This window comes from Cokeromyces recurvatus (genome assembly GCF_025118155.1).
Source record: "Cokeromyces recurvatus strain NRRL 2243 chromosome Unknown BX663scaffold_14, whole genome shotgun sequence".
Taxonomy (NCBI): domain Eukaryota; kingdom Fungi; phylum Mucoromycota; class Mucoromycetes; order Mucorales; family Mucoraceae; genus Cokeromyces; species Cokeromyces recurvatus.
In genome coordinates this window covers 491,727-519,451 of record NW_026251400.1, presented here as the reverse complement: position 1 = coordinate 519,451, position 27,725 = coordinate 491,727, and the positions used below count along the sequence as shown (strand labels likewise).

The window sequence follows — 27,725 nt, the reverse complement described above, 5'->3', positions numbered from 1 at the left end:
TTTTTTAAAAAAAATTCTCCTTTTCTTATAACAATAGAGGTAAAATAGGACAATGAAAATAGGAGTTTTATATAAATATATTGATCTAATACATATAACAATATCAATATTGATTGTTAAAAGTTTGTTATAACCAAGCTGATAGTTTCTTTAAGTGTACTTCGGGTTGTACCTTTCCCTTTTTTTTTTTTCTTAATCTTTTAATCTCAGTAATGTCAACATGAATAATTCAACAGCTGCATCAACCACTTGTCGATCAACTACAAACCGGTTTAGTACATCCATAGTTAGATCAAGATCTAACTTTTCCCTCTTTTCAGAAAACAACCGAAAACAAGATTCTCGATCACGACAGACAACAGCGGGTCTAGAATTTACTGGTGAAGATTTGACTAGAAATATTGGATCTGACTATCAAGAAATCGAAATCCGTACATTAACGAGATGGGTCAATGCTCAACTGAAAAAAGTAGGCGATTCAATAGATAATATTAGTACTGATTTAAGAGATGGTAAAAAACTTTTGAAACTCTTATCAGTTCTATCAAATGTACCAGCACCTAAACCTGAGCGTATGAATATGCGTATTCACCAACTTTCCAACGTAGCCCAAGCTCTTAATTTTCTAGAGAAACATGTAGGAACTGATAATATGCCAGATATTGGGAATGAAGCTATTGTTAATGGAGACGCTAAAAAGACTTTAGCTTTGATTTTTTTTATCATGCTTAAATATCAAATACAACTTATTCTACTGGAGCATGGTGAAGATTTTATGCAATCGTTATCTGTAAGGTTCCATTCAAAATATAATAAATATAAGTATATACATATATCTAAACTAAATATAAAACTCAAAATAAAATATATAGGAGTTATCAAAACAAGAAAATGGCCTGATATCACAGACATCCGATTTAAATACAGAAGCCTCTCAAGCAGCAGCTGTAAATACATCTTCATCACATACAGCTACTAAAAAAATCAGTAGTAGCAAACAACATTCAATAAGTGGGAAATCACAACAACAACAACAACATACCTCTTCTTCTACTGAGGCAAAGGTAGCCCTTTTGTATTGGGTGCGTATCCAACTAGAAGATTATATTGCTGCAAATATTATACCCTCTATTCAGGATTTCTCCAGATCATGGAGAACTGGTGTTGCATTTTGTTTGTTAATTCATCGCCATAATCCTGCTTATATACCCGACCTCTTTAGCGTTCATCTCAATGCTGATTTATCTGAGAAAGCAACATGGTATCAACTACTAAGGTTAGCCTTTGATTTAGGTTCAGAGAAATTAGGGGTGGAAGCCTACTTGGAACCTGAAGATCTCGTCAATGTTGATTATCCTCATGAACCAAGTGTCATGATGTATGTTAGTGAATTTTATAAGGTCATATCAAAATATGAGAAAGAAGAGCCTCTAACGATTAAACGTGAACGTGCTGTCAAACGAAAAGCAGCTATAGCTATGGTAACTGGAGGAGAAGCGCTAGACAAGAATGATCGTCCTTTTGTAAATGACAGTGAAGAAGTAGTAGTCAGATGTGCGTCACCTACGTCTTTATTTCAAGAAAATAATGATAAAGGAGATATAAATATGGATATACAACAAGAATCATCCATCCCTTTTTCGTTAACGCCAGTAAATTGTAAAAAGGAGACAGTAAAACAAGAATCAACATTAAATGGGACTGATAAAGCCCGTATTAAAGCTGATTTAAATTGTAAATTATTAATGCAGTTAACTGGCCACTTACCTCGTGGTGTACATCCTGTTCTTGATGAATTGATTACAATTCATGAAACAGTATTGTCTTTTATCGAGTCTAATACAAAAGCTATAAGTGAATATCCGGAACTGTTTTCTAACTTGACAGAAGTTTCGGAATATATGAATGCGCTTAAAATTATTACAAAACAGACTGAGATCGAGGCCGAGCATTTGGAAAGAGCAAATAAAGCATATGCTATCTTAACTACGCCTCCTGAAAACATGAATGATGCCATCATTCATCTTACAGAATCACAGCAAGTACAAGTAACCAAACTATATAACATGTTGGAAACAGAATGGGAACAGTTTATAAAACTCTTAAGGATAACAGACAAAAATATGCTAACTATTAAGAACACATTTTTAGAAAACGAAAAGAATTCGGAAATATATATAGCACATGCAATTGACCTTGAGAAAGAACTTGATAACTTTAGAGAACAGCTCTCACATATTGCACCGTTATCATCACCATCTCCCATATCAGATTATGGAGCAAACGATAAGGACACGAGTGATTCAGCAATGTCACTTCGACTACATCCATTAGGAGGATCTCAGGCAGTAGCTAATGCTTATCAACGTGAATTGTTACTCTTTATTAAAAGGTTTACCCTTTTTCAAGATTCAACATGGAAAAGTTTCAAAACAGAAACAAATCAGCTTTCAAGAACGGTTATGCAAATCGTTTCCCCATATTCGGATCGTATCATGAAATCATACGAATTACTTGTACAAGATTTGGAAAGAGAGCAAACATTATGTGAAAACTTTCAACGAGGACTGACGATTGCAAGCGTGATTAGAAATATTGAAATTGAGCTTGAAGAGATTCAGGCCATGATGAGTGACGATAACTGCGAAAAGGCTACTACGGATGATCGAATTCAAATGTTAGAAACTCGAGTATCAACTGTTCGATCTACTATCGATAGTATAAAAGAAGACTATAATGATTTATTAACAAATGATGAACGATTGATTGAACTATTTTCTGGAATTCAAGCTAAATATGAAACAGTGAATGATTGGGTTGATCAGGTTCGTGTTTGGTTCATTGAAGCACAACGTGTACGTAAATGGATTGAATGCCGAATTGAACTACTACAAGAGAATAACAAATTATTTACGATGGATCCCCTTAATGTTGATTTTGTACCTGAATTGTGGGATAATGAAGAGACTCAAAAAATTTATAAAGAACATGAGAAGCTTTTAGGAGAAGTTGAAAGATTTAACAAGAACGACATGACTCGTCTTCGTTCCCATGTTCGTACTTTAACGAGTAGTGCAAATTGTAGTCTTAGCCCTGCTGATGTATCCACGATTGAAATTACATTAACCACATTGACCATTTTAGACAGTTTAATGTGTTTACTTCAACAAAGAACAAAGCTTGTGGAAGCGCTACGATCTCGTCTTTTATGGGAAAATCTAATCGTCAAAGCAAACAAATGGTGTCAACAGAAGGAAATTGAAATAATAGAATTTATGAAAACCAAGGCTCGCTGGTCAGAGCCAAGAGAAGATGAAACTCCTATAGTTATCTTAAAAAGAAATACAGAAGAAATAGTTCAAATTTTAATTTCTTTGGAGCATAGTATTGACAAATTTGACAAGAGTGATTATTCAGCTGTATTAGATGCTTACCAAGGAATGGAGGACATTGAAGAAGATTTACCAGATGACCTAACAAAACGTGAAGAAGAATTTGAACGACAATTTGAGCTGATTATGAAGCGATGTGCTCTTGCGCGTAAAATTGTAGAACAATACCTCGTAGTAAGCGATACCATCGTTCAATTCAGAAAATTAAAGGTACAAGGTGAAAAGCTTAAACTAGCAATGATGAATAGCAATAGTATCTCCTTTAAAGTGGCAGACAGTAGCTCTTTTAGTGAGAGTGTTCAATTATTTAAAGACAACTCATCACATTGGCTGACAGTCTCTTTAAAACGTATTCCTTATCCCAAAACTCCTACTGAATTAAGCGATTTTTTTGAGATCAATGAAGCAGATAATAATGTAATTCGTCATCAAATGTGTAACAAGTTAACTTATCTAGCAGAAATCACAGAAGAATTGGATAAATTACTTTCATTCTATCGGGAGAACCTTCCCTTACAGGAACGAGCAAGCAGTGCTTATAATGATGTACTACGTATCAATGCATGGATAGAGGAACGTCTTCGTATTCTCCAAAAGTTTGATGCATCTATTTTGAAGGAGGATAAACTAGTCGTTTTGGAGGATATAGCTTTGGATCGACTTGAAAAAGAGCAGGAAGAAATTTCCAGTAGATTTCAACAGATAGAATCTCATGATATAAATAAAGCACTTGAGGTTGTTCATCTTTTGGAGACGGAAATAGATAAAGTGAATTCTATTTCAATTGATCGTAATGCATTAGTTACTAGCATTGGTGAATTAAAATGTAAAACTGCTCAGCTTAAAGCAGCTTTGGAACTAAGGACGCATGAAATTATTATACTAAGAAGACGAATTAGTTGGGAATCACAATGGGAGGAAGTACATTGTTCCATTTATGACTTGGCATCCCAACTTTGGGATTTTTATAGCAGATATGCACAGTATGATATTGAAGGTTTAAAGAAAAGAGAAAGTAACAAAAGTACTATTTTTCAAGATGATGTGGTGCAAAAGGATATCTTATTCTCTCAACTTTCGGAACAGGTACTCAAATTAGAGAATGATTTCCCTATCTTGAGTTCAAATTCAACTGTGTTTGAAAGGCTTCAGGAAGCATATAGTGTGTATAGTCATCTATGTATAAATGTCACAAATACAATTGAATATATCAATTTGAAACAAATGTCTATAAAGACTGAGTATCAGCACTTACAACAGTTACTTGATAATGTATATAATACTATGAAACAATGTGATGTTATTTCAAGCTTTAATACATCTTACGATCAGGTTATAATAGATGGAGAACTAGCTATAAAGGCTCTGCACAAAATATTGAGAGGATCACTTGTTAACACTGAAAATCGAAATAAGCCCATAACAACTTTAACACTACAATCAGTTAGCGATATCAATAAACGAAATGATGAAAAAATAATGGAAAGCTTAACGTCAATAAAATATCAGATTTCTCAACTTTGCAAGCAAAGTGAAACCTTTCAATACCTTAATAATGATTGTTTATTTGAAGATTTAATACAGCAAACTTTGCTCAAACCAGTTGACTATAATCAACAAATTAAAGAGCTTATTAGTAGGAAAATTGACACACTTTTGAAAATGAATGAGGCAATAGATAATCTTTTAGTATCCTATCGTAATGCTGATTCTATGATTCAAGAATTTTATAAATGCCAAGAAGAAGCTCTCAATATTCAGCAATGGTTTGATAACACAATGTTATCATTAAACAATGTTCATATTGATGTTGCTTCAACTTCCTTTGATTTATCACAACATATAATACTTGACTCTCGATCTAAAATTACTCAATTATTGACTATACTGAAGCAAAAGGAGTCATCAGATATAGTCTCTTTTCAAGAAAAAATTGAATGGTTAGTAAGCAAGGTGAAAGAGAATACTGAAGCTAATATGGAAGGAATCATTGATGCGTACAAAGATCTGAATGAGAATGTGTTACGAGGAATAAGTGTTCTCTTTCAATCTGCAGTTACACAAACACAAGTTTTAGATGCTGCAGAAGCACGTTTAAAGTGGGAGGCTGAGATAAATGACGTTAATCATATTATTCAACTATTGAATAACCAACTCCAGCAATACATTTTGAAAAAGAATAAATGCGTAGCTCAACAAGAAGACCTTTTAAAAGATACTATTGAAGAATTGGAGCTGGAGCGTTCGCAAATTGATAATCAACTCCAAATGATTAAAGCCAATCGTTTACCTACTTTAACAGAATATTATATTCAAATGGAGTCATGTTTTGTGAAACTGCCTTTGATAAAAGTAATCCCTATTCATATGAAAGAACGCGCAGAGGCATTATCTCATTCACTACAAAAAGTAGATGAAGCAAATTTGTGGAGGGGAAAGGAATTGGACTATATATATCAGAGATATGATTTGGAGAACAATATAAAAAAGGCTGCAGACTCTCTGTCACAATATGTGAAATTAATCAATCATTTGATAGAAACAAAGGGGAGATGGAACTTCAATGGTGATTTTGATATTCATTATCAGCAAGTAATTAAAGAAACAAATGCCGAATGGATGACCTTGAATCAAAAATTTAATAGTTTTTGCGATACTATACTGTACAATATTAAACAAAAAAATCAAAATTTACAAGAAATCTCTGCTGCAATGCAACCAGGATTTATGTTAGAACTACATCAAAAAAATATTGAATTGTTATCACAAACAGAGAGTTCAATTGAAGCTGATTTTTCTTTTGCTCTTAAGGTGATTTTGCAAAAGGAGCAAATAGCAGTTATCTTGACTAAATCATCACAATTAGAAAAAAATGCTGAAATGATTCATGAAATATTGTTACCATCTACTATAAAATCCGATTTTCAGTCGACTTCATCCACATATGAACCAGCAAAAGAAGTAGAAAAATTTACTCAACAAGTAAATGATCTTAAATTGTACTCAAAAACTGAATTATTAATGCCAAAAAGGTCAAATGATAAAAATCAAGCAATTTCTATTAAAGTGAAAGATAAGACAATGAATTCTGTTATTCAGGATATAATCTCTACAAAATTTGAAATATTGGATGGATTAGTTGAAAGCCTATCAGCATTAATTAAATCTCGAGAAGCATTTAGTCAACTTCAATACGTAATGAATGCTTTCAAAAAGCAAGCTTCAGTATGCCAAAGTTGGATTTTATTGAGGCAAGATACCCTCGAGAAAAGTATTCAACTTTTGGATGATGATAATGTATTATTGAAACCGGATAATTTAAGAGATGCAGTGAGTGAAGCGGATAGCATTCAAATGGCTATGACAGCACATGATAATAATTATATTTTACTTTGCAAGCATAAAGAAAAATATATTGCATATTTTGATCAACAGACTTTATTTGACAATACTGATGATGGAGACTATAATTGTGTGATGGAAATTTTCGACAAGATAAGCTGTCAATGGAATGATTTATTAACTGAAATAAGAGGGATATCTCATGCATTATCCTCTGCCCTTTTACCCGCTGAAGTCAATTATCGTATTGCTACTCTAATATCATCTTTTGAATCACTTAATAACCAGATCCATTCTACGGAAGTACATTTAGTAACTGATAATGAACTTAGTGGGTGGCAAAAAAGAATTGATTTCTTAGAAACAAAAGAATATAATCAACTTCTTTCTCAAATGAATGAGTACAAGCATAGTATGACAGTAGAATCAATAGAATCACTAATAGCACAGCTAGATCATGCAGGAGATATTATATTAGAAATTCGTGGCGCTTTAACTTTCTTGTATGATGCAATTAATTCAAACCATCTTTTCATAACTCATATTGAAAATTCTGAACTTTTTCACACTTGTGCTGAGAAGCAAATAATGCTAATTGATGAACTACAATACGATAAATTACAGCTAGTAACTAACATAAAAAGGACAGAAGAGAGATTATACCACTTTCAAACTCTTACTGAAAAACATAAACAAATCCAAGATACTATCATTGAGTGTCAAGGCTTTTATGAAGATTCATGTTCTTACTATAATATCATTAAATTGCAGAATGTAGTTACTGCTAAATCTGACGATGCGCAACAAACTGTAGAAGCTACTTGGAAGAAGATACTACTAAAGGTTTCAGAATTTTCATCTTTTACTACGAGAACATCAAAATGGATAGAAGCATGTGAAAAGTTAGATAAATTGGAAAATATTCTAAAAGCACTCAAATCCGAAATTAATAAAGTGGCAGATAATAGCATTCATACATCCACTATTACCAATAACAAAATGAAAAAATATAAGCAACAGCTTCTGAAGATTTCAATAAATCAAGAAGAGCTAGACAATACAGTAAAAAATACGAATGATTTATGCAAAGATATCAATAATAAAAATGAATTCCTTAAATGTAGTCAACAAGTTCATACATTACGGGAATCTATTCAGATGTCTTTAAACAAAAAACGAATGGATAAAGAAAGAATAAACTTATTTGAGTTATACAAGACTGAGGTTGCCAAGGTTTTAAAGATATGTGAAGATCAAATAACGTATATTCAACAGCAAGTGAATACGAATCCTGAATATCACCTAAAGAAAGCAGAAACAATTAATAATACTATAAACGTCTACAGCACTGCTTTATTACATATTCAAGATAAATATAACGAATGCAAACTCAAATGTGATGGTGTGATCTCAAATCAAGCTTCAAGGCTTCTTAAAGTACTTGGACATCCTTACTCTGTAATAAAAGAATATGAAGCAAATTTAGCTAATCGAATGGAAGAATTAAAACTATCTTTGAAGACTGAACAGAATTATATAACAGTGCTCAAGTTGTTAAGTCACCTACTAAAGAATGATAAAGAAATTATTAGATCAATTAATGAGCTCAAGGCAACTGTTTCTTATTCCTACAATGGTAATAGACTCAATTATAGAACAACACGTGCTCGAAACTTGCCAGAACTGGAAGAATTTATGCAGCGTTATGAACAAATTGAAATCTCTATTCAGAAATTCAATCAGAACAGTAATGATCTCAAACAAAAATTGAATAAACATGAAAAATCGACACGTGCAAAGATAATTATTAAAATTATTGATAAACATGTGGATGATATAGATAAGAGATGGACAGAGATTGAGTTATCAGCTGATGATACACGTAAAAGACTTAATGTACTACATAAACGTCAAATTGTATATTCCAAAATTAATGAATCACTAAAGTATGTGAACAATCTGAGAGATCGAGTTGAGGCACTACAGTTATCTGGCAAAAGTATTTTTGTAGAAGAGCAGGAATTAGATAAAGTGCAAGATGAAATCGATAGAGTGCTTATAAAAGATATAGATGATATAGATGCACTTTTAAAATGTATTAGTCAAGAGGAGATGCCGAAAGCACTGACAACGTCAACTTCTGAAGTCGCATTAATAAATCAGCGTGACAGTTTAGCGAGCTCAATAGATAATTTATGCCAACTATTGGTTCATCGTCGAGAACAGGTACATACAGAAGGAAGTATCACTGAATTTTTTGGTACTATAGAACTGATTGATGAAGAAATAGCAAAATTATATATAATTATTGAGAAAACTTCTGTACAGAATGCGAATGTCATTGGATCCAAGTTTGATAAAGCAGACTTACAATCACTATTAAAAAGATTAACTTCATCTTACAAAAAGAGTGAACAAAATGTGACAAGCTTTTTTGAAAAGGCTAGATTTGAATCTCAAAAGCAATTTCTTCATGATAACGAAAGGGTTGCTAAGCAATTACTGAAGACACTAAATGATTGGTCCACTGTACAGGCTTCATATGTATCAAGAGAAAAGGAATTGCAAGCATGCATTAGAGAACTTAACCATGAATTTTTCACTAAACTAGCCATAGCTAAAACGTTACCTAAAAAGCGTACACCAAGATATCAGAGCCAATATACGAATACAAAATCTGGCTCTCGAAACTTTAAATCACCAACTTTTTCAACTGAAAAAAAAATCTCCTCAACTGATCAGTTATTTTCCCGAACATCAAAAGCACGTAATAATGCAGTATCTTACTACGACGGTACAAAATATATTCCCGATCCCAAAAATGAGCTGGATGTTCAGTTAGGCTTGATTCTAAACAAGAGCCCCTATCGTATAAAGGTGAAAATGGTGCCTGGAGAAGTTGGTAAATACTGGTTTGGTGAAGAACATCCAAAATTAATTTATTGCCGAATTTTATCCAGCAAGACAGTAATGGTACGTGTAGGGGGTGGTTGGATAGAGCTCTCCAAGTAAGTATTGAAAAATTTACTGCATATTCAATGTTACTCATATGATATTATTACTACTTTATTATGCTATACATTTTATTAAAGATATATGAAAGGTAAGAAAATAATAATTATTGAAGTATAAAAAAGGTTTTTTTTTCCTTTTCTAATCAAACGTTGTCTTTTATCTTTAATTAGATCATGACCAAAATGCTAACTCAGCTACAAAATCAAGCAATGGGGAAACACAGAATATTATAATGAAAACTGTTATAGACTCTAGCGATAAATTTGTGAATATTTCTGCTACAGTAGGGAGCAGCTCATCCACAGATTCATCTACTGTAGTTTCCAATACTCGTGAAACTAGTGATATTAGTAGTTATTTGTCGAATAAATCGTCAAACACATTATCTGGTTATATGAAAGGGGATAAATTCATTCAAGCTGATAAATATGGCAATCAAGTTGCACACAAATTGGTCAAAGCTGATACTAATTCTGGACCCTGATCTTCAAATAAAAAAAAAAGAAACAAATGATAAAGTAAACATTATGCCATATATGTAGATTATTTTAATAACTCATGTATAATATATCCCTTTCAAATTATATGTATTTATTATCTTTGTCTTTTTTTTTTTTTTTTTTAAAAAAAAAAAAAAAAAAAAAAAAAAAAAAAAAAAAAAGCCTCATTGTTTAATAAATAATTTTGATTATATATTTTATCGCAAATATTTTACGCCTTTTTTTTTTTTTTAAGAAAATACATGATAACGTATTATTTATTTATCTATTTTATTTTTTACAGTGTTACAAAAAAAAATACGTCAAAATTATTTGAAATAACAAAAAGACTATATAATCAAAGCGTAAGTAAATGTTTGAGTATATTACACAAGGAACTAAGTTTTACTTACTGATGACATTTATGAATAGATCTGTGTTGTGTAATAAAAAAAATTTTTTTTGGCTAAGAATACTTTTATAATAAAGAACAATAAACTAGATTTTAAAAGGAAATGTTACCTTGTAAAAATGTGTGAAAATGAATGACTACAGTATGGTCGTACTGTTGTAATCAAGTAGCATCAGAATCAAAGCCATTGATAAATCTCCGCCTATTAAAGTATCCAGTAACTGTATCTTTTTATAGATTAAAAGAAAAAGAAAAAAGAAAAGGACGAGGAAAACTCGATGAAAATTACCTTTTATGATTGATATAAATATATGTCAATACGCTCTCTTTCTCTTTTTTTTTCTATATATCTATCTGTATACATTTGTTTTTTATCATTAGGTAATATTATGAAATAAATAAATAAATAAAAAAGAAAGATTAACACAGTAAACCTTTTGTTTTGCTGATCCCATTTATTCACTGCTTATTTGGATGTACCTTAGAAATTTATTGTTAACTGGTATATTGCTAACGCCGGATAAATATTAAAATATAATAAATTGTTTTCCATTAAATATTATTAAAGAAATAAATATAATAATTCGGACGTGGATAAAAGTGTCCGAGACAATGATGGCATCATTATCTACATGTTATAACTTTAAAGTAAAAGGGGAAAAAGGGAATGTTTTTTATTATTTTCTTCTGCTCTAACAACCAATGTATGTGTTACAAAGCAAATTGTATATAAGTCATCATGATGAAAGCAGTAATGATATTTTATTTGGTATATATAATAGACATATTCTTCCTCCCCCCTTTTTTCCCCCCCTTTTCCTCTTTGTTGATTTTTTTTAAAAAAAACATTTTTTTTTTCTTTCAATTAAATATATTAAAATGAATCATACTGCTTCTAAATCAAAGAGTTGTGCATGGATTAAAAAAATTGGATTTTCTTTAGTGAAAAATACAAAAATTTCAAATCAGTTCAATAAAAAACCCGAGAAATTCGATATAGACGAGAAAAGGGGGTTATCAACTTGGTTCTCAAAAATACTATGTCAACAGCCTTCTCAAAAATCAATTTCAACAAAATCTGGTCAACAATACAATAATATACATTCAACAGCAGTAGCACAAACCATGAATTCAACCATCAGAGAGTCTCTCTATTCTTCAAAATTAGATAAAAATGAAAAAGTAAATAATCAAGAGGTGGCAGTAGTAGCAGGTGCTAGTGATGATAACGGTGAAATTGTGAACAGTTACAAAAAAGACATTGTGCCACTCCGTCAATTTTTACGTTACAGTATTCATCCTTCCGATAGACGCAGCTTTAAGCGACATCGCATTACTCGACCTTTTAAAGACATTTATGAAATTGAATGGGAAAAAAACCAATGGTTACAATTAGATAGATCAACTAATAGACAGATTGAACGCTTACAGCGTAAAGGGTTTACAAAAATTCCTATCCGAAAGGATACATTCCTTAAAAGATATATTATGTACGACAATCCAAATGATATTGACGTGTTACTCGAATTATCCATTCACCCCACAAAAGTAAATCATACTCATCTAGCAAATACTCCACCAGAACCTATCACTTGTCACCAGCCTAGACATTTTTCTGTTCGCCGTGTTCGCTGGTGGAAGACCTCTTATGAAATTGGTGAAGCTTATTTACCAGATTGGGTGGATTCAGACTTATGTTGTGAAGCAGTTTTAATGGATGCTCAGTCAGTACTAGCTGCTATGACTACCAATAGTAAATCTCCGTCTTCTTCATTACGACAATCTAAATTACCAGATACGCCTGTTAGTTCCAATAAATCATCTTTTTCTCAATTATATCAGAATGATGATTCATGGCCATATAAGTCACTAAAATATTCTGATCCACCATTTCTTTCAGATGGACCTACTATTACTGTAGCATAAGTTTTAAATCACATCTTATCATATATATTAGTTTCTTTTACTTCATTTTCTTTTATAACATGTACATATCTCATATTGAATTCTAAAAAAAAAAAAAAAAAAAAAGAAGGAGAAAAGCATTATATACCTTTATTTTTTTTTTAATTATTATTTTTTTTTAAAAAAAAAAAGTTGTATTATCATTTAAACTACATTTTTTGTTTAATATATTATTTTAATAAATTTACTTTACCATTATCTAGAAAATTATTTACGTATTCTACTTTATATATACACAAATGTAGTGTTAAGCTGTTTTAATATATTTAATTTAAATATTGAATACTTTATACGAGCATTGAGAATATGTAAAGCATATCATCTGATTTAAGTACCTGAAGACAATATACGATTTTTCCTATTTTATACATATTAAATATGATAATATAAATACGGTTTAAAATTGAAGAATTAAATTGTTTTCTCTCTCTCTCCATCTCTCTCTCCTTTTAATACATTGAGGAAAGAAAATGGAAATCAAACCAAACAAAAACTCAATTGATACGCAAAGGGCTATCCCATTTAATGTAACAATTAAACCAGATCAGAATAGATGGTGGCCAAAAACAATAATTTATCATACACATTGGAATAGAATTTCTATTTGGGTTCAAAAAAATAGTGTATTAACTTTACTAGTACTTGCCATTATCCTTGTTACAAGCTGTCACTACATACTTTCTCCTTTCAAAGATAATAAAGATAATAAATTTGTTAAACTTCTCAAAGAAAAGGAATTCAAGAATCCTTTATTACCTACTTTTGACAATTATCAGCAAGGGAACCACCTCTCCTCTATGCATGGTTATATTCCTCCTGATACTTACCTTAACTGGGATGATGATGTCCTTATGTCTAATAGCAATGATACTCAAAACAAGTTGCCTGTAAGGGCCGCATTTGTTGTCCTTGTCCAGGAAGCAGATATTTATAAATTGCGAAACACAATGTTAAGTATAGAAAGGCGTTTTAATGAAAAACAGGGGAGAGGATACCCTTGGATCATTATAGGTGATAAAATCTTTTCGCGTAAATTTCGTGAATGGACTGTAAGCTCAAGCAAGTTTCCTGTGTTTTTTGGCCATGCCCCCGAATTTGAATGGCAAGAGCCATCTTGGATAGATATTAAAAAGGCTGAACGAAACATGAAAAAGATGGTAAAGGAGCACAATATCGATAATGGAGAAAGTATGAGCTGGAGAAGAATGACCAGGTGAATAATTCAAGTTTGATTATTATATAAAATTTATATTTATCTCTCTCTCTCTATAAAAATATATACTTATACGGGCCCATTTAGATATAGTGCAGGGTTTATTTTTAACCATCCACTCTTAAACGACCTTGAATATTATTGGAAAGTTCAAGCTGGTTCAGTCTATGATTGTGATATTCCCTATGATCCTTTTCAAAAAATGAAAGCTCAAAAGAAGAAGTTATGTAAGTAGAAAAAAAATTATTGTTTTTATGAATAAATTATTTTTTTTTTTTTAAAAAAAAAAAAAAAAAAAAAAAAAGCATTTGCTTTGTCTTTGACAGAAAATCAACAAAATCTTGAAGAATTTCAGGAAACAGTACACAAATTTATTGTGGAACATAAAAATATTATTCAACCTGTCAATAGAACTATATATAAAGCATTACTTAATTCAGAGACACGATTTAAACAAATAGAAGATGGAAATGACCTTCTAGGTGAATATAGTGGCCACTTTAGTAATTGTATGTTTTATAATAATTACATGATATTTTCATTGGATTTCTTAAGATCCAAAGAGTACACATTATTCTTTGAAGAATTGGACAAAACAGGTGGATTCCTTTATCACAAGTAAAAATAACACATACACATTTTTCTTTAAAAAAATATTTATTTGTTTATAAATATTCTTAATGAATAATACTCTTATTTAGATGGGGTGACTCGTTTCCACAAACAGTTGCTGCAGCGTTGTTCCTGAAACGCGAAGAGATTTCGTTTGGAGATATAGAAGGGTATTCATATAAAATGGGGGCTGTTTGCCCTACAAACTTAAATCGCTATACGGAGCTAAAGTGTACATGCACTCAATCTGATTATAGAGGTATTCATAATAGATAGACTCATATATTACAGATGACTCATCTTTTTATGTTATAGTAAATAACATGAGATTTTGTTCACCCATTTTCATGAATGCTGTCCTTGGTAGACTATCGTAATTTATATTTAAGTTTTCTATATTATCAGTTACTTCATATATACTTTAGTCGCATAAGCTTCAATAAATGCTAACTCTGTTACTCAGGAATATTATTGTTTGATCCAATATAGTTAAATAAATTTTATATGTATGTATATCTATTTCTTAGGAATAATATAAATGAACATTAGAAGCTTGGCAAATATTACACATAACGGGAATAAAAAACCAAAGACTATATGAGACTGAATATATAAAAGAATAGGATAGGATTGATAAGAAAACATCGTTGTTTCTAACAAGAAACTGTTAGTATGCTTTATTTTATTACTATCTAAGGAATGGAAGAGAAACGAAAAATATCTTATTTTTGATTGATTTAATTAACTCATAGTTGTATATATTTTGATAATAATAGTTCAAGTGTATATGAGAAGTTATCAGAGTCAAAATGTTTATCAACATGAGAAAAAAAGAAGAACACCTCTGCATAAGGCTGTTTTATAATTAATCTGTTAGAAACTATATCTATAAGCCTTGAGATGACCATATGAGTACGTGAAATCTATTCATTTATCAATATATACATATAAATAAGTCTCAAAGCAGCGCATCTAGTTTTATAACTTTAAAAATGCAATTATTGAGTCTAAAAAGAAAAGAAAGAGAAGCTGCTGGAGGTTTTATAAGCTGTACCAGTTGTTGAATATCACATTTCTTGGATCTATAGTCGACGTGGCACCGATTCTTTGGATAGTGTCATTCATGTTAAAGTTCAGAGTATGCTTGCCTGCAAAACATGCAATACACTTTGGAAATATGATGTGAGTGCCACCGAGAACATGATGTCAATTTCTCTTTCTATTATATGAAAAGGCGAAGGTAGACCCAGAATTTACTCTAAAATTGACTCATGTTGTACCATTATCACCGTTGTATTGAACATGGTTTTCTCTTCTTAAATTTTAAATTTCTTACAAGTAAAATACTTCTAAACATAAGTCTCGAACACGTCTCAAAAAATAAATAAATAAATAGAGCATTTAGTTATTAATCTTGATTCGTACAAAAATAAAAAGAAGATTAACAATTTCTTAATTCAAGCGAGAAAATTGTATTTATTAATTACAGTGAAAAAGGATCCAAGTTCGTTCATTTAATTTTTCGAGTTCGCTCCCTCAAAATTTTATAATTCGTTTTTTATATTTTCATAGTTCGCAAAGTTAAAAAATTAATCCGTTTTATTTTTTATGTTAATTCGTTTGAAAGAAATCCATTATGCTTGAGAATATTTACAAATTTTCCTTCAAAGAACGTCTTTGAATGAGTTTTATATCCTTTCAAGGCTGAATTAGTAATTGTTTTAGCAGCTTTTATTATTCTCTCTTGATTTTTTTTCCCGTTTTTGGCGAGTTTATCACCACAAAAAAAAGACGTTTTGACCTTAGACTAATACTTCTCTATCGGGTTCAAAAACGGTAAGTAAGGTAACAGATGTTTATACGCTTAAATCTTCTTTCTTCGTGATAGGAATGTAATAAACTATTAGAATGTATTGATGCATTATCCATAACAATATAGTAACCTTCCCCAAATCGTATGTATCGAGTGTATCTAAAGTAGACATAACGAAATTAAAGAAGTGCTCTGCTTTAGTTCCTTTCCGCTTCAACATTCTGACTTTCTCAATTTTACTGAAATTCATAAAGATCAAGAAATGTGGTAACTTTATAGTTGTCATGATCAGTCTCCATCATATCAACTTCACCAATTACCATTTTTCCTCTGCCATCTTCATGACTAAAAATTTTACTATAGTTGTTCATTTATTTTAAAAAGGAAGAAAGAAAGAAAGAAAGAAAAGAGAATGCTCAAGGTTCAAAGTATAATACATACAACTGTGCAATATTTTACAAAAGCTTTATTTAAATGAGTTTTTTATTCTGATTTTGAAGAATGGAGATCTTCCAAGCAGATATCATTGCAAATATTGACAAAAATAAGTTTATTTAAAAGACAATCATATTTTTAAACGTAAACAAATATACTCTTTCAGTTTTAACCAGGTGCACCACGTGGAGGTAGAGTATAAGAAAGCACCCATTTTGGTAATCGCTTGTGATTACGGGGAATTTCAACCCTTATAAAGACCTACATAAAGAAATAAAGGTTGCTTCATCGATTCGCATTGCCCAGTATACCCCCCATCTCAAACATTCTACGAACCCTTGAGACGTTACGCAGGTGGCGTTCCCACTAAGGGCTCTTGAAACCAGGAAACTTACTGTACGAATTGATGAAGCTGCTAATAACTAATGTATTTATTCATATTTTTGTTACCCTCACGATGTAATCTATCTATTCTGACAATTCGAACAATTCACATTGCCCAGTATACCCCCCATCTCAAACATTCTACGAACCCTTGAGACGTTACGCAGGTGGCGTTCCCACTAAAGGCTCTTGAAACCAGGAAACTTACTGTATGAATTGCTGAATGCCAATTGTAATCAACTGCACGATGTGTTTACGTGTCTAACAGAAGTTTAATAAAGGGGTTAAGTACCATGAATTTAATTCATGACGATATGAAAAACAATGACTTACGTTGTAGCCAGTTTTATATAAAGTTTTATATGGATGTGAAAGGAAAAGTGAAAAAAAAAGGTCAAAAAATTAAAAATGAAAGATTTTCACAATTTCTCCTGAAAAATGAATCAGGAGACTTAGTGTTTGTAAACAAATATGCATAATATCATTCTCAAAGTTAAAGTTGGATATATTAAAGTATTTTTTTAGTGATCAATGAGACCTCCGCAATTGATATACTCTCTTTTACCTATAAATAACTAACGAGTTAAAATAAAATGCACATTGAACAAATTCCTAACGAAATCCTTATGAATGTTTGCTCCAATCTTAATAATAAAGAAAAGTATCATTTCGCGAAAACATCAAAAACCTTATTTGAAAAGGTTAAGCATTTTCTGTAAGATATTGTATTCAATGTTAATTCAGAAAACTCACTTGGTGGCTTTTTCAGATACACAGTTCAACGTGCAAAGATCGATGTAGACTTTGATAACTTCAATTATGCTGATGTATGCAATCAATTAGATAACTTGTTTTACCTTAAGGAAGTGAAATTGAGTCTAAAGCACAACTTAAACAAGAAAACGGCGATGACACTAATTAAAGTTATTCCTATGAAAGGCAATTATATGACAATTACTGTTGATGATATCAGCGCATCAAAACTTTTGACTAATGCGAAGGATGCACTTTCTCGTTGGGATCTGTCTATAAAATGCAGTTTAAAAGTTATTTCGTTCGGTGAACGTAGAACACCATCCCCCATACGCAATATAATTGACAATGCAAAGAAGTTAAAAGCTTTAATCACTGAATCTGACGATTTGGAGGAAAATAAGATAAATGATTTTCCGCAAGCATTAAAAGACATAGTCGACAAATATAATTACCAGCCAGTACAAAAGACTCAAAGGATCGACATACCGCATATTAAGAACAAAGAAGATGTTGATCTATTGCTAAATAGTTTGATTGCACCGACACTTTTGGAGGCTGTTTTGATATTCAAAAAGAATTGGGTCTTTGTGACCCAGTTTGAGACGTATTATAGGAACAATAAAAGTATCGACTCCTCAGCAATTGACACACTATACCAATCGTATCATGAGCAGCCCAAGGCTCTGATCAGGCAGAAGGAAGAAAGAGGTCGACAATGGATAGAAGTGTTATGATTGTAGTCGTATTTACAACTAAGCTAATAGAAATAAACCATTATTTATTTAAATAATAAAGAGTTTATTTGAACAAAACTAGTGTATTGTACTTCACAGCATAATATTCATTCTACACTCAGTTTTAATAACAGTCATTGTTAGAGTATTCGAGCATTAAAAATAATTATATGCGTTGCATTATGTTATAATAAGAATTCAATAGGTTTATGACTGTTATATTCAATTACATAATTATTTATACAAGTCATACATATTATATATACATCCATAATGTTGAATATTGTTATAGAGGGAATATTCACTGTAAATTAATATTAACGCGTTACTTATCCCAAAGACAATAATCGGGTATATTTTTAATAACAGCAACAGCTCAGGCAGAAATATGCATACTGCATGCAGAATTATTTGGAGACAATATTTGTGCATATTTGTGCATAAAGGCTTTATTATAGCAGTATTCACTTATCTAAATCACACTCCGATTAATATCACTTACCTTACAAAACATATAAATAGCAGTCGTCATTTTTCCATATTATTTTATTCTTGTACAATTCCTGTATTTTATCTTTAATAAACTATACAAAGTTTTCACAGACTTGTCTTTTTTTTTTCTCCTCTTTCCTCATCTTTGTACTCAAAACAAGAAGTATCCATTTTCTGGTCTCGGTTTGAGCTTCTCGTCACAGGCGGTCTTACAGGTAGTTTTACTAGTAATGAGGTAACCCCCTTCCTGGGTTCAACCTTACCGCTCACTTGTCACGTCGATATCGTTTGTAACAGTGAGAGCATTCTCTGCCGGAAGGTTCCCTTGAGCTTGGTACATTTCCAACCTAGAAGTCTTAGGAACTGGCTTAATAGTTCTTCAGTTAATAAATGAACTTGTGTTAGCCCTACGTTTTACAGGAAAGGGTTCTGTACATCCGACCCTTTTAATGTACAGAGCAATAAAAGCATGGATAAATTGCTGTCAACAACCATCAAAGCAATTTCAGAAAGAAAATGTGTCACCAGTGATATGAATGCTGCCCTGAGACTTGCCAAGTCATTGCCAGTTGCAGAAAAAGTAAGAATTGGCAAATTAACAACATTTGCAGCAATTGTAAAAAGAATTAAAATTCATGCTACCATTGCTGAGGCACTTGTACTTGGTATACACTATGGCGGAAAATATGGTAGAAAGGTTACCAATATGGTAGCAAAGTTACCAATTTTGACAGTTAAAATATGGTAGGAATGATATTCTATAAGCACCCAAAAGGTAGCTTTTCTACCATATTTTTTTGGTAGCTTATATACGATATGGATTGCTTATTTACCATATTTTTATAAATATAAAATAACGCTTTATTTTTTAAAACAGTACAAAACAATAGTGGGATAATGCTTATCTGCTTATTATATATGTGTTTTTTCATATAAATACTGAAGAAGATTCTAAACGTTTAAACTAACTTACCTTTTTAAAACTTGGACTAAAAAGAAAAAGTAATTTCTTCATGTTAGCAAGATGAAGTAACGAAGAGCTTCCGGCAACTCGTGTATTTGCCTTTTTTTTTTTTTTTGTACGAGTCAAGTAGCGTATAAAGCTTTTTTTTTCTGAGAAGACAATGACTAATGAACAATATAAACGAATGTTAGAATTGAGTGCAAGATTATAAATAACATAAAAAAGAACTAAAAACAAGATGGAATCTGCTACCTTCTCAAATAAAGAGTCTTCTATACATAATAATGAACGAGATTGAGAGTTATTTTAAGTAAGAATCATAATGAATTAGGCTAAAGAGAAAAGTTAAAAAAAAAACTTCATACTTATTACCATCATGTTTACTTACTACTTTGTTTATAGGCCAGATCTATCCATCAACCAAGTGTCTTTAGTACGCTAAATAGTTTTTCTGGTTTTCCTTTCTTTGACTTGGATGAGCTCCATTTGATCGCTAGAAGCATCGGCAAACAAATGTACGACATGATTACCGTTGATCTTAACCCAAGTCAAAACACTGTCTTTTTTTATACCCGACAGGATGACACAAAAGTGGTGGAGGACTACCCGTTTTTTATACCCAAAAGAAGCCTTGTAAACATTGGAAAAAGCATAACAGAGTCAAGACACTATATCCCTACCTCATTTCAAGGCAGTTTTGACAATGTTGTTGCAAAAACCGAAGGATCTCGTGCTGTGGATTGGCTGGACTTTCTGCTCTATATTATTCCAACTTTAGTTACCCCATACTTACCCAACAGAACAGTCCAAAAAGCTGTATTATCGCTAGTGAAAGGTTGCTCTTTGGCCCTTCAATGGGATCTAACTGATGAGTTGATCAGTGAGATGGATGGGTAAGACTCAAATTCTATAATATTACACAAACTGATTAGTAACCCCTTCTACACTAGGCACTTTAACGACTGGCATAAGTACCTCCTTCAACAGGTTAACCATAAACATATATCGCGCAGCGTATTCAGACCAGTACAACATTACCTAGCTCATATACCTTTCATGATAAAAAAGCAAGGCCCTCTTCGAGCGTATTCAACAAAAGTCAATGGAGCGATCGATTGGAGTTTTTTTAAAGCTGATCAAGTCGAAACGTGAGGGCGGAAAAAACGCAAATAACATCATTGAAAGACTGGCAATCCATAATCATGTCAACCGCGTTTTAAACATTGCTGAACTGGCAAATCTGATTCAACCCAGACAATATACCGATGCCAGCTACATGAATATACCCGATGATGCTAATGGTCCACAATTATGGGAGCCTTTCATCCCGATTTCTGAGCTGAATGATGATCAATTGGTGGAAGGTATACCCGGCAAGAAAATTGTCAAAGCTATAAAGAGATTCTATACTCGCTTAAATAATCAAAGACTCCCCATTAATATACCCAGCACTTCTATAACCCTTGCATCCCGCCTTTTGGTTTCTTCAACTGTATATTCATCTTGTATGTACAGGCGATTAAAAAAAGAAACCAGTAGAGGGAATCAGTACATCATGTTTTCCTGTTTAGATAACACGTAAGTTTAAAAAAAAAAAAAACTAAAACAACTATAAATTCTTATTTACCGAACATATTATTTTAGAAGAAGGAAACGTTGGTTTGTTGGTTCTGTTCTGTTCTATTTCAAGCATGAGCTTTCACAATCGAATGTACAATTTCTCGCGTTCATTGAAGTCATGAGTCAACATACCACAGCTTCGCATGACTCATCTGTCCCTCTAGTAAAGCGAAGCAAGCCAATAGAAGAACAAACTGGTAATACTTCTATTATATACCCAAAATACGCTGTTATCAGTGTTTATGACATCGATAGGCAAGCTGGTCTTGTACAATACCCTGGAGTCGATAACCAGTTTTATGTTATATCCCCGTACTTTGTTTTCGACACTAATCTTCGCACAACAGTTGGTAACATTTCTTTGATTTAAACTATTAAGCTCCAAATAAAATAAAAAATTCAAGTAAAAAATTAGAAGCCCGTTTTAGCTCTAACAGAAATTCAAGCGCTGAAATATGGTAGCTAATATACCAATTTGGTAGCTGTTACCAATTTTTTTTTTTTTTTTTCGTAAAAAATTAAAAATCATAATTCTAAAATGAAGTTTATGGCTTAAATGAAGGGAATAAAAAGACATCCAAACATATAAAAATAATCTATATACCTTTTACTATTCCTCTAGTTGCTTCTAGGCTTGATTCTAGGGATTTAAAAAACATCTCACCATTGCTAGCCATCTAGGATGCACCCTTCCTTAGATATGATTAGCTGGTTCAAAAAAAATTGGTAGCTTTTCTACCAATTTTTCCTCCTTTACCATAATTTCCGCCATAGTGATATTGGTTAAAATTCAGGACAATATAGGCAAAAATCCTACATTCGGTCTCACATCAAATGAGATTGTGAAGCTCTCTTCTTTATTAAATGCTTCAATCAAAAAATATAACTCAGGGGCCCTTAAATATTATCAACTGTAATTTTAAATTTAGAAATAAAGTACGAATACTTTTCTTATAATGTTTTCATTAACTGTTCTTCGGTTGACTTTGCTTTAAGTAAAATAGTATGGAGCATATCCTAGTGTCTTGCATTTTTAGAAAACTTTTAGATATTAAGGAAAGGTAGTAATATAATTTAAGTCTTTTTTTTTCTTCTTCCTTGAATCCAGAGAAGAAAACATACTCTTAAGGCTAGTGGCCGATAATGAAGAATCGCCAACTTATTTTTGAATAAGAAAAAGCCCTGAAAGGATATGTATAAACTTACTATAGCAGTAGCTCTTTCCATATATACGATGAAACCTTTTTTTTTTTTGAAAAAGAAGGATGTTTTGTATGTCTATTATATAGCTTCATTAAAAAAAAAAGGTGTATTTAATACTTAGTTAAACCGCCGTTCTCATAAATTACTCTCTAGCAGCGGACCTTTATACATTTCACTAAACTTTTTGCATACTCAACACTAATTCGCTCACACTCCTTTAGCAAAACCTTTCGCAAATTGTCAACGGAACAAATTTTTAACTATTATACATTTACTGATTGCTTAAGAGCATACTAAACAGACTGAGTTGCTCTAATATCAGGACTATGAATCGATCGATACTCAAGTACTGACTTACGTGGTCTCTGCCATCTCCAATGAACTATCTAAATCCAATCCTTTCGACACAGTCGATCAAAATATATACACTTGTTTAATTTATTTCATTTTTATATAATTAATCTTGCACAATAACATAAACCATTTTAAGGACTAAAATTTCCAAGCAGCATGATAATACTCCATTCTTTCAAGATAAGACTAACAGGAGGAAGACAACCAGAGTATCTTGATTAGCAATCATTTTAGCAGCTTCAGCTATTCTAGCTTGGAGATAAATATACATATTTAAAAAAAAAGCGTATTATGGATTTTGGGGAGAGCGAACTGAGAAGAATAAGTCAACGAACTTGGATCCTTTTTCACTGTATAAAAAAAGTATACTTTAAAAGTACTATGCAAATTGGCATGTTGTTGTGATATTTTTCTTTTTTTTTTTTTTTTTTTTTTTTTTTGAATACCCGATTATTTTTAAAGTCGTGACGTTTTTGAACAACGACTACTACAAACACACACATATTCACTGAAATTGGTACGAAACCGAAACGCTTGACTTAGGCAGATAGAAGATCGTTCTTATTTTTTTTGATACTTTTTCTTTTTTTTTTTTTTTTTGCTTTTTTTTTCTTAAAAAAAAAAAGAATATTATACATATAAATATGGCAAAAACTCTTAGTGCACGTGAAGCATTTGAACTTCATAAGTCTGCTGTTACTCGAGATTTCATTGCTAAACCACGTTTAGGTACGCATTTACTATTAGAATAAATAATAATTATCAATTAAAATAACTATTGTCTTTAATGTAATTCATATAGACTATCGTACTGTTACTGGTGTTAATGGTCCACTTGTCATTTTGGATAATGTTAAAGTAATTATTATTTTTTTAGTTTGTTTCTATTTTTTTTTTCCATTGCACAGGCATTGCTTTTTTATTATATTTTATTTTTCATCTTTCAGTGGTAACAGATGGATTGTAGTTGCTTTATTTATTTATTTATTTTTAACCGATAAGAGTATTAGTTACCTCTTTTCTTAGTTTTATCCTTTTTTTTTCTAATTATAACATAAAATAACATATCTTTACTAATTCGCATTTCGTGTTTTTATAGTTTCCTAGATTCTCTGAAATTGTAAATCTGACTCTTCCTGATGGTTCTGTTCGTGCAGGAGAAGTTCTTGAAGTTCAAGGAAAAAAAGCTGTTGTACAGGTAAGTTATGAATGTATGAACTCCTATCTAAAGTTACTAAACTATATAATCATACATCACTTTATTTTTTATTCCCCTCCACCCCCCTCCCCTTGATCGTTTCAAATAACGATGTTAGGTCTTTGAAGGCACTTCTGGTATTGATGCTAAACAAACACATGTTACATTTACTGGACAAACACAACATATTCCTGTATCAGAAGATATGTTGGGTCGTGTGTTTAACGGCTCTGGTAAACCTATTGATAAAGGTCCCAAGATTTTTGCCGAAGATTATTTGGATGTTAATGGTAAGTGAAATTGCTTTATATTGTAAGAAGGAAAAAAAAAAAGAAAACCCCATATTTTAACTTTTATATTTTCTTTTAGGTTCACCTATCAATCCTTTCTCTCGTATTTATCCTGAAGAAATGATTCAAACTGGTATTTCAGCTATTGATACGATGAATTCAATTGCTCGTGGACAGAAAATTCCTATTTTCTCTGCAGCAGGTCTTCCTCATAATGAAATTGCTGCTCAGATCTGTCGTCAGGCTGGTCTTGTTCAAAAATTAGCCCCTACCAAAGGCGTTCATGATGGTCATGAAGATAACTTTTCCATTGTTTTTGGTGCTATGGGTGTCAATATGGAAACTGCTCGTTTCTTTAAGCAAGATTTCGAAGAAAATGGCTCTATGGAGCGTGTTACTCTTTTCCTTAATTTGGCAAATGATCCAACGTAAGTAGTATATATATACTTGATTCGTTAATAATAGCTAATTTTAATCTAGTATTGAACGTATCATTACACCTCGTCTTGCGTTAACTACTGCAGAATATTATGCTTATCAACTTGAAAAGCACGTTTTAGTCATTCTTACAGATATGAGTTCATATGCTGATGCTTTACGTGAAGTTTCAGCAGCTCGTGAAGAAGTACCTGGTCGTCGTGGTTACCCTGGTTATATGTATACCGATTTATCAACTATTTATGAACGTGCTGGTCGTGTTGAAGGCCGTAATGGTTCCATTACTCAAATTCCTATTTTAACAATGCCTAATGATGGTTCGTAAAATAAAATGATATAAAAAGAAAATAGAATCCGTTTATTCACCTAACCTTTGTATTAGATATTACTCACCCTATTCCTGATTTGACGGGTTACATTACTGAGGGACAAATTTTTGTTGATCGTCAACTTCATAATCGACAGATTTATCCTCCTATTAACGTTTTACCATCCTTATCTCGTCTTATGAAGTCTGCTATTGGTGAAGGTATGACAAGAAAGGATCATGGTGATGTTTCTAATCAATTGGTAAAGGATTTATATATTAAACAAAAAAGATGTATATGTATATATGTATATACATGTACACTAAATTATTTGTATTATTTTTTAGTACGCTAAATATGCTATTGGTCGTGATGCTGCAGCCATGAAAGCTGTTGTTGGTGAGGAAGCATTGAATCAAGAAGATAAATTATCTTTGGAGTTCTTGGAGAAGTTTGAAAGGACATTTATTGCTCAAGGCGCTTATGAGTCAAGAACTATTTATGAATCCCTTGATCTTGCTTGGTCTCTTCTTCGTATCTTCCCCAAGGAACTCTTGAATCGTATTCCTCAAAAGGTTTTGGCTGAATATTATCAACGTGAACGTACAAAGAGATCCAAGGGTGTTTTTGACACTAATGAAGATGAAGAATAACTTTGTTATAAAAACATGATACTTTCTAAATACCATAAGAAATAAATAAAAAAGAGCCTTCCTGTTTGCTTTACACACGAATCGTGTCTTTAATAACCGAAATCCACGTGAATTAAAAAAAGTAACAAAAAGAAAAAAAAAATCAAGGGAAATTTTGTAGCACACTCTATTGTTGTTTTGTTGCTGTATAAAATTTATATATTTTTTGCCTTTCTTTCTCTTTTTTTTTTTTTTTTTTTTTGTTTGTTTTCTTTTATAAATTTTATTTTTTTGTATACATTCTATTAATATGGTTCCATTGACTACAACAGCAACACTAAAAGTAAATCCACGCAAATCAAGCATTGAATTGAAAATGACGCCCACAACGATACGTAAAGGTTCTCTATCCTCTTCAGAGACTACACATCATAACTCAGTCCTCAAAATGAAAAATACGACGAAAAAGAAGGGATCTTCTAATTCATCAGAGATCATTGAGAAAAGTCAAAAGAATGATATAAAAAAGAAGAAGAAGGAGGAGGAGGAGGAGATTGCAGGTAATTTATTTATTTATTTTGAAGTCTTGAAATAATGGCGCCCAAAAAAGCCAATCATTTTATTATTATGCCTGAGTTTTAATTCATATTTTATTTTATTTAGATTCCTCCCCTTCTTCTCCTACAACTGCAATTACACAAAACCCACTCCATTCAAGACCCTCAGTTAGTAGTTATGTTACTCGTAGAACCCTTATGGCATCTCCACCTCCACCTGTTTCTGCTAAAACTGATTTTAGGTAAAAAAAAAAAAATGTGTTAGTGTAAATAAATACATGTATATATTATACTTATTTACCCTCCCCTCTCCTCTACTCCTCTTCTTCCTAATTACTAATAATATACATGTAAACTCATCAAGTAGTCATGTGAAGTCTAAGATTGGTTCATTTGAAAACATAAATTATAAGCCAACAGGTGGTACGAGAAAAAAGATCTTTGATGAGAGAGTGACGATTCTCAAACAACGTATTGAAACAAAGGCAACATCAAAAGTTGGGTCAATGGAGAATGTGAAACATAAATCAGGAGGTGGACAAGTAATGATTTTCGATGACAAAGCAGCGTTTATTAAATCCAAACAGATTTGTTCAAAGGTGGGTTCAAAGGACAATATAAGACATAAGCCAGGAGGAGGAGAAGTGAAGATATATGATGATAAAGCGTCCTTTATTAAATCAAAGGAGATCAAATCGAAGGTTAGATCATTAGATAATGTTAAACATAAGCCTAGAGGAGGTGATATCATGATTTATAATGAAAAGCTAAAATTCAAGGAAACTTCAAGTCCTCGTATAGATGCTGGTAGTAGTACTCGTACTTTTAAAAAGAAAATACGCAATAATAGAACAGATACTAGTAGTACAAATGATGATAATACAAATATGATTTCCCCTATTTCTATGAAAGAAACAAATGCATCTACTTCAAAGACCTCGAGTGATGAAGATATTCACCATTTGAAAGATACTTTAGTATTAGCTTCTCCTACAAGTTCTATTTCCCAAGTTCTATGATAAATAGTAAGAATGAGAAGGAAGGTATAGATACATACATACATACTTATATATAACTATGCATATACTTTACAGATGAGGTTAAAAATAAAGAAGCT

At 31.7% G+C, this 27,725-nt stretch overlaps 6 protein-coding genes across 6 annotated transcripts; all 6 read left to right on the top strand.

Moving 5' to 3' along the window:
• The first annotated feature begins 173 nt into the window (after window positions 1–173).
• BX663DRAFT_511243 (uncharacterized protein) lies at window positions 174–10,173 on the top strand. Its single transcript, XM_051527863.1, has 3 exons — window positions 174–790; window positions 873–9,837; window positions 9,920–10,173. Exons 1-2 carry the CDS (start codon window positions 221–223, stop codon window positions 9,744–9,746), a joined length of 9,444 nt encoding a protein of 3,147 aa, XP_051382478.1. The 5' UTR covers window positions 174–220; the 3' UTR covers window positions 9,747–9,837; window positions 9,920–10,173.
• Window positions 10,174–11,765: 1,592 nt separating this feature from the next.
• Window positions 11,766–12,566, top strand: BX663DRAFT_435573 (uncharacterized protein; the record flags this gene model as incomplete). The annotated part of the gene is made up of 1 exon (XM_051523130.1): window positions 11,766–12,566. The coding sequence occupies one exon, from the start codon at window positions 11,766–11,768 to the stop codon at window positions 12,564–12,566; it is 801 nt and encodes a 266-aa protein (XP_051382477.1).
• Window positions 12,567–13,456: 890 nt separating this feature from the next.
• Window positions 13,457–14,706, top strand: BX663DRAFT_435526 (nucleotide-diphospho-sugar transferase; the record flags this gene model as incomplete). The annotated part of the gene is made up of 4 exons (XM_051523124.1): window positions 13,457–13,818; window positions 13,906–14,045; window positions 14,124–14,436; window positions 14,520–14,706. The coding sequence occupies 4 exons, from the start codon at window positions 13,457–13,459 to the stop codon at window positions 14,704–14,706; spliced, it is 1,002 nt and encodes a 333-aa protein (XP_051382476.1).
• A 2,881-nt stretch (window positions 14,707–17,587) lies between these two features.
• On the top strand, window positions 17,588–18,586 carry BX663DRAFT_511235 (uncharacterized protein). Its single transcript, XM_051527862.1, has one exon. The coding sequence runs from the start codon at window positions 17,971–17,973 to the stop codon at window positions 18,550–18,552; it is 582 nt and encodes a 193-aa protein (XP_051382475.1). The 5' UTR covers window positions 17,588–17,970; the 3' UTR covers window positions 18,553–18,586.
• A 5,191-nt stretch (window positions 18,587–23,777) lies between these two features.
• On the top strand, window positions 23,778–26,264 carry BX663DRAFT_511223 (V-type proton ATPase subunit B). The gene is made up of 8 exons (XM_051527861.1): window positions 23,778–23,914; window positions 23,988–24,043; window positions 24,285–24,383; window positions 24,502–24,673; window positions 24,753–25,101; window positions 25,154–25,428; window positions 25,494–25,681; window positions 25,767–26,264. The coding sequence occupies exons 1-8, from the start codon at window positions 23,830–23,832 to the stop codon at window positions 26,070–26,072; spliced, it is 1,530 nt and encodes a 509-aa protein (XP_051382474.1). The 5' UTR covers window positions 23,778–23,829; the 3' UTR covers window positions 26,073–26,264.
• A 29-nt stretch (window positions 26,265–26,293) lies between these two features.
• BX663DRAFT_543468 (uncharacterized protein) lies at window positions 26,294–27,627 on the top strand (the record flags this gene model as incomplete). The annotated part of the gene is made up of 3 exons (XM_051530845.1): window positions 26,294–26,611; window positions 26,715–26,850; window positions 26,973–27,627. The coding sequence occupies exons 1-3, from the start codon at window positions 26,362–26,364 to the stop codon at window positions 27,625–27,627; spliced, it is 1,041 nt and encodes a 346-aa protein (XP_051382473.1). The 5' UTR covers window positions 26,294–26,361.
• Window positions 27,628–27,725: the final 98 nt, after the last annotated feature.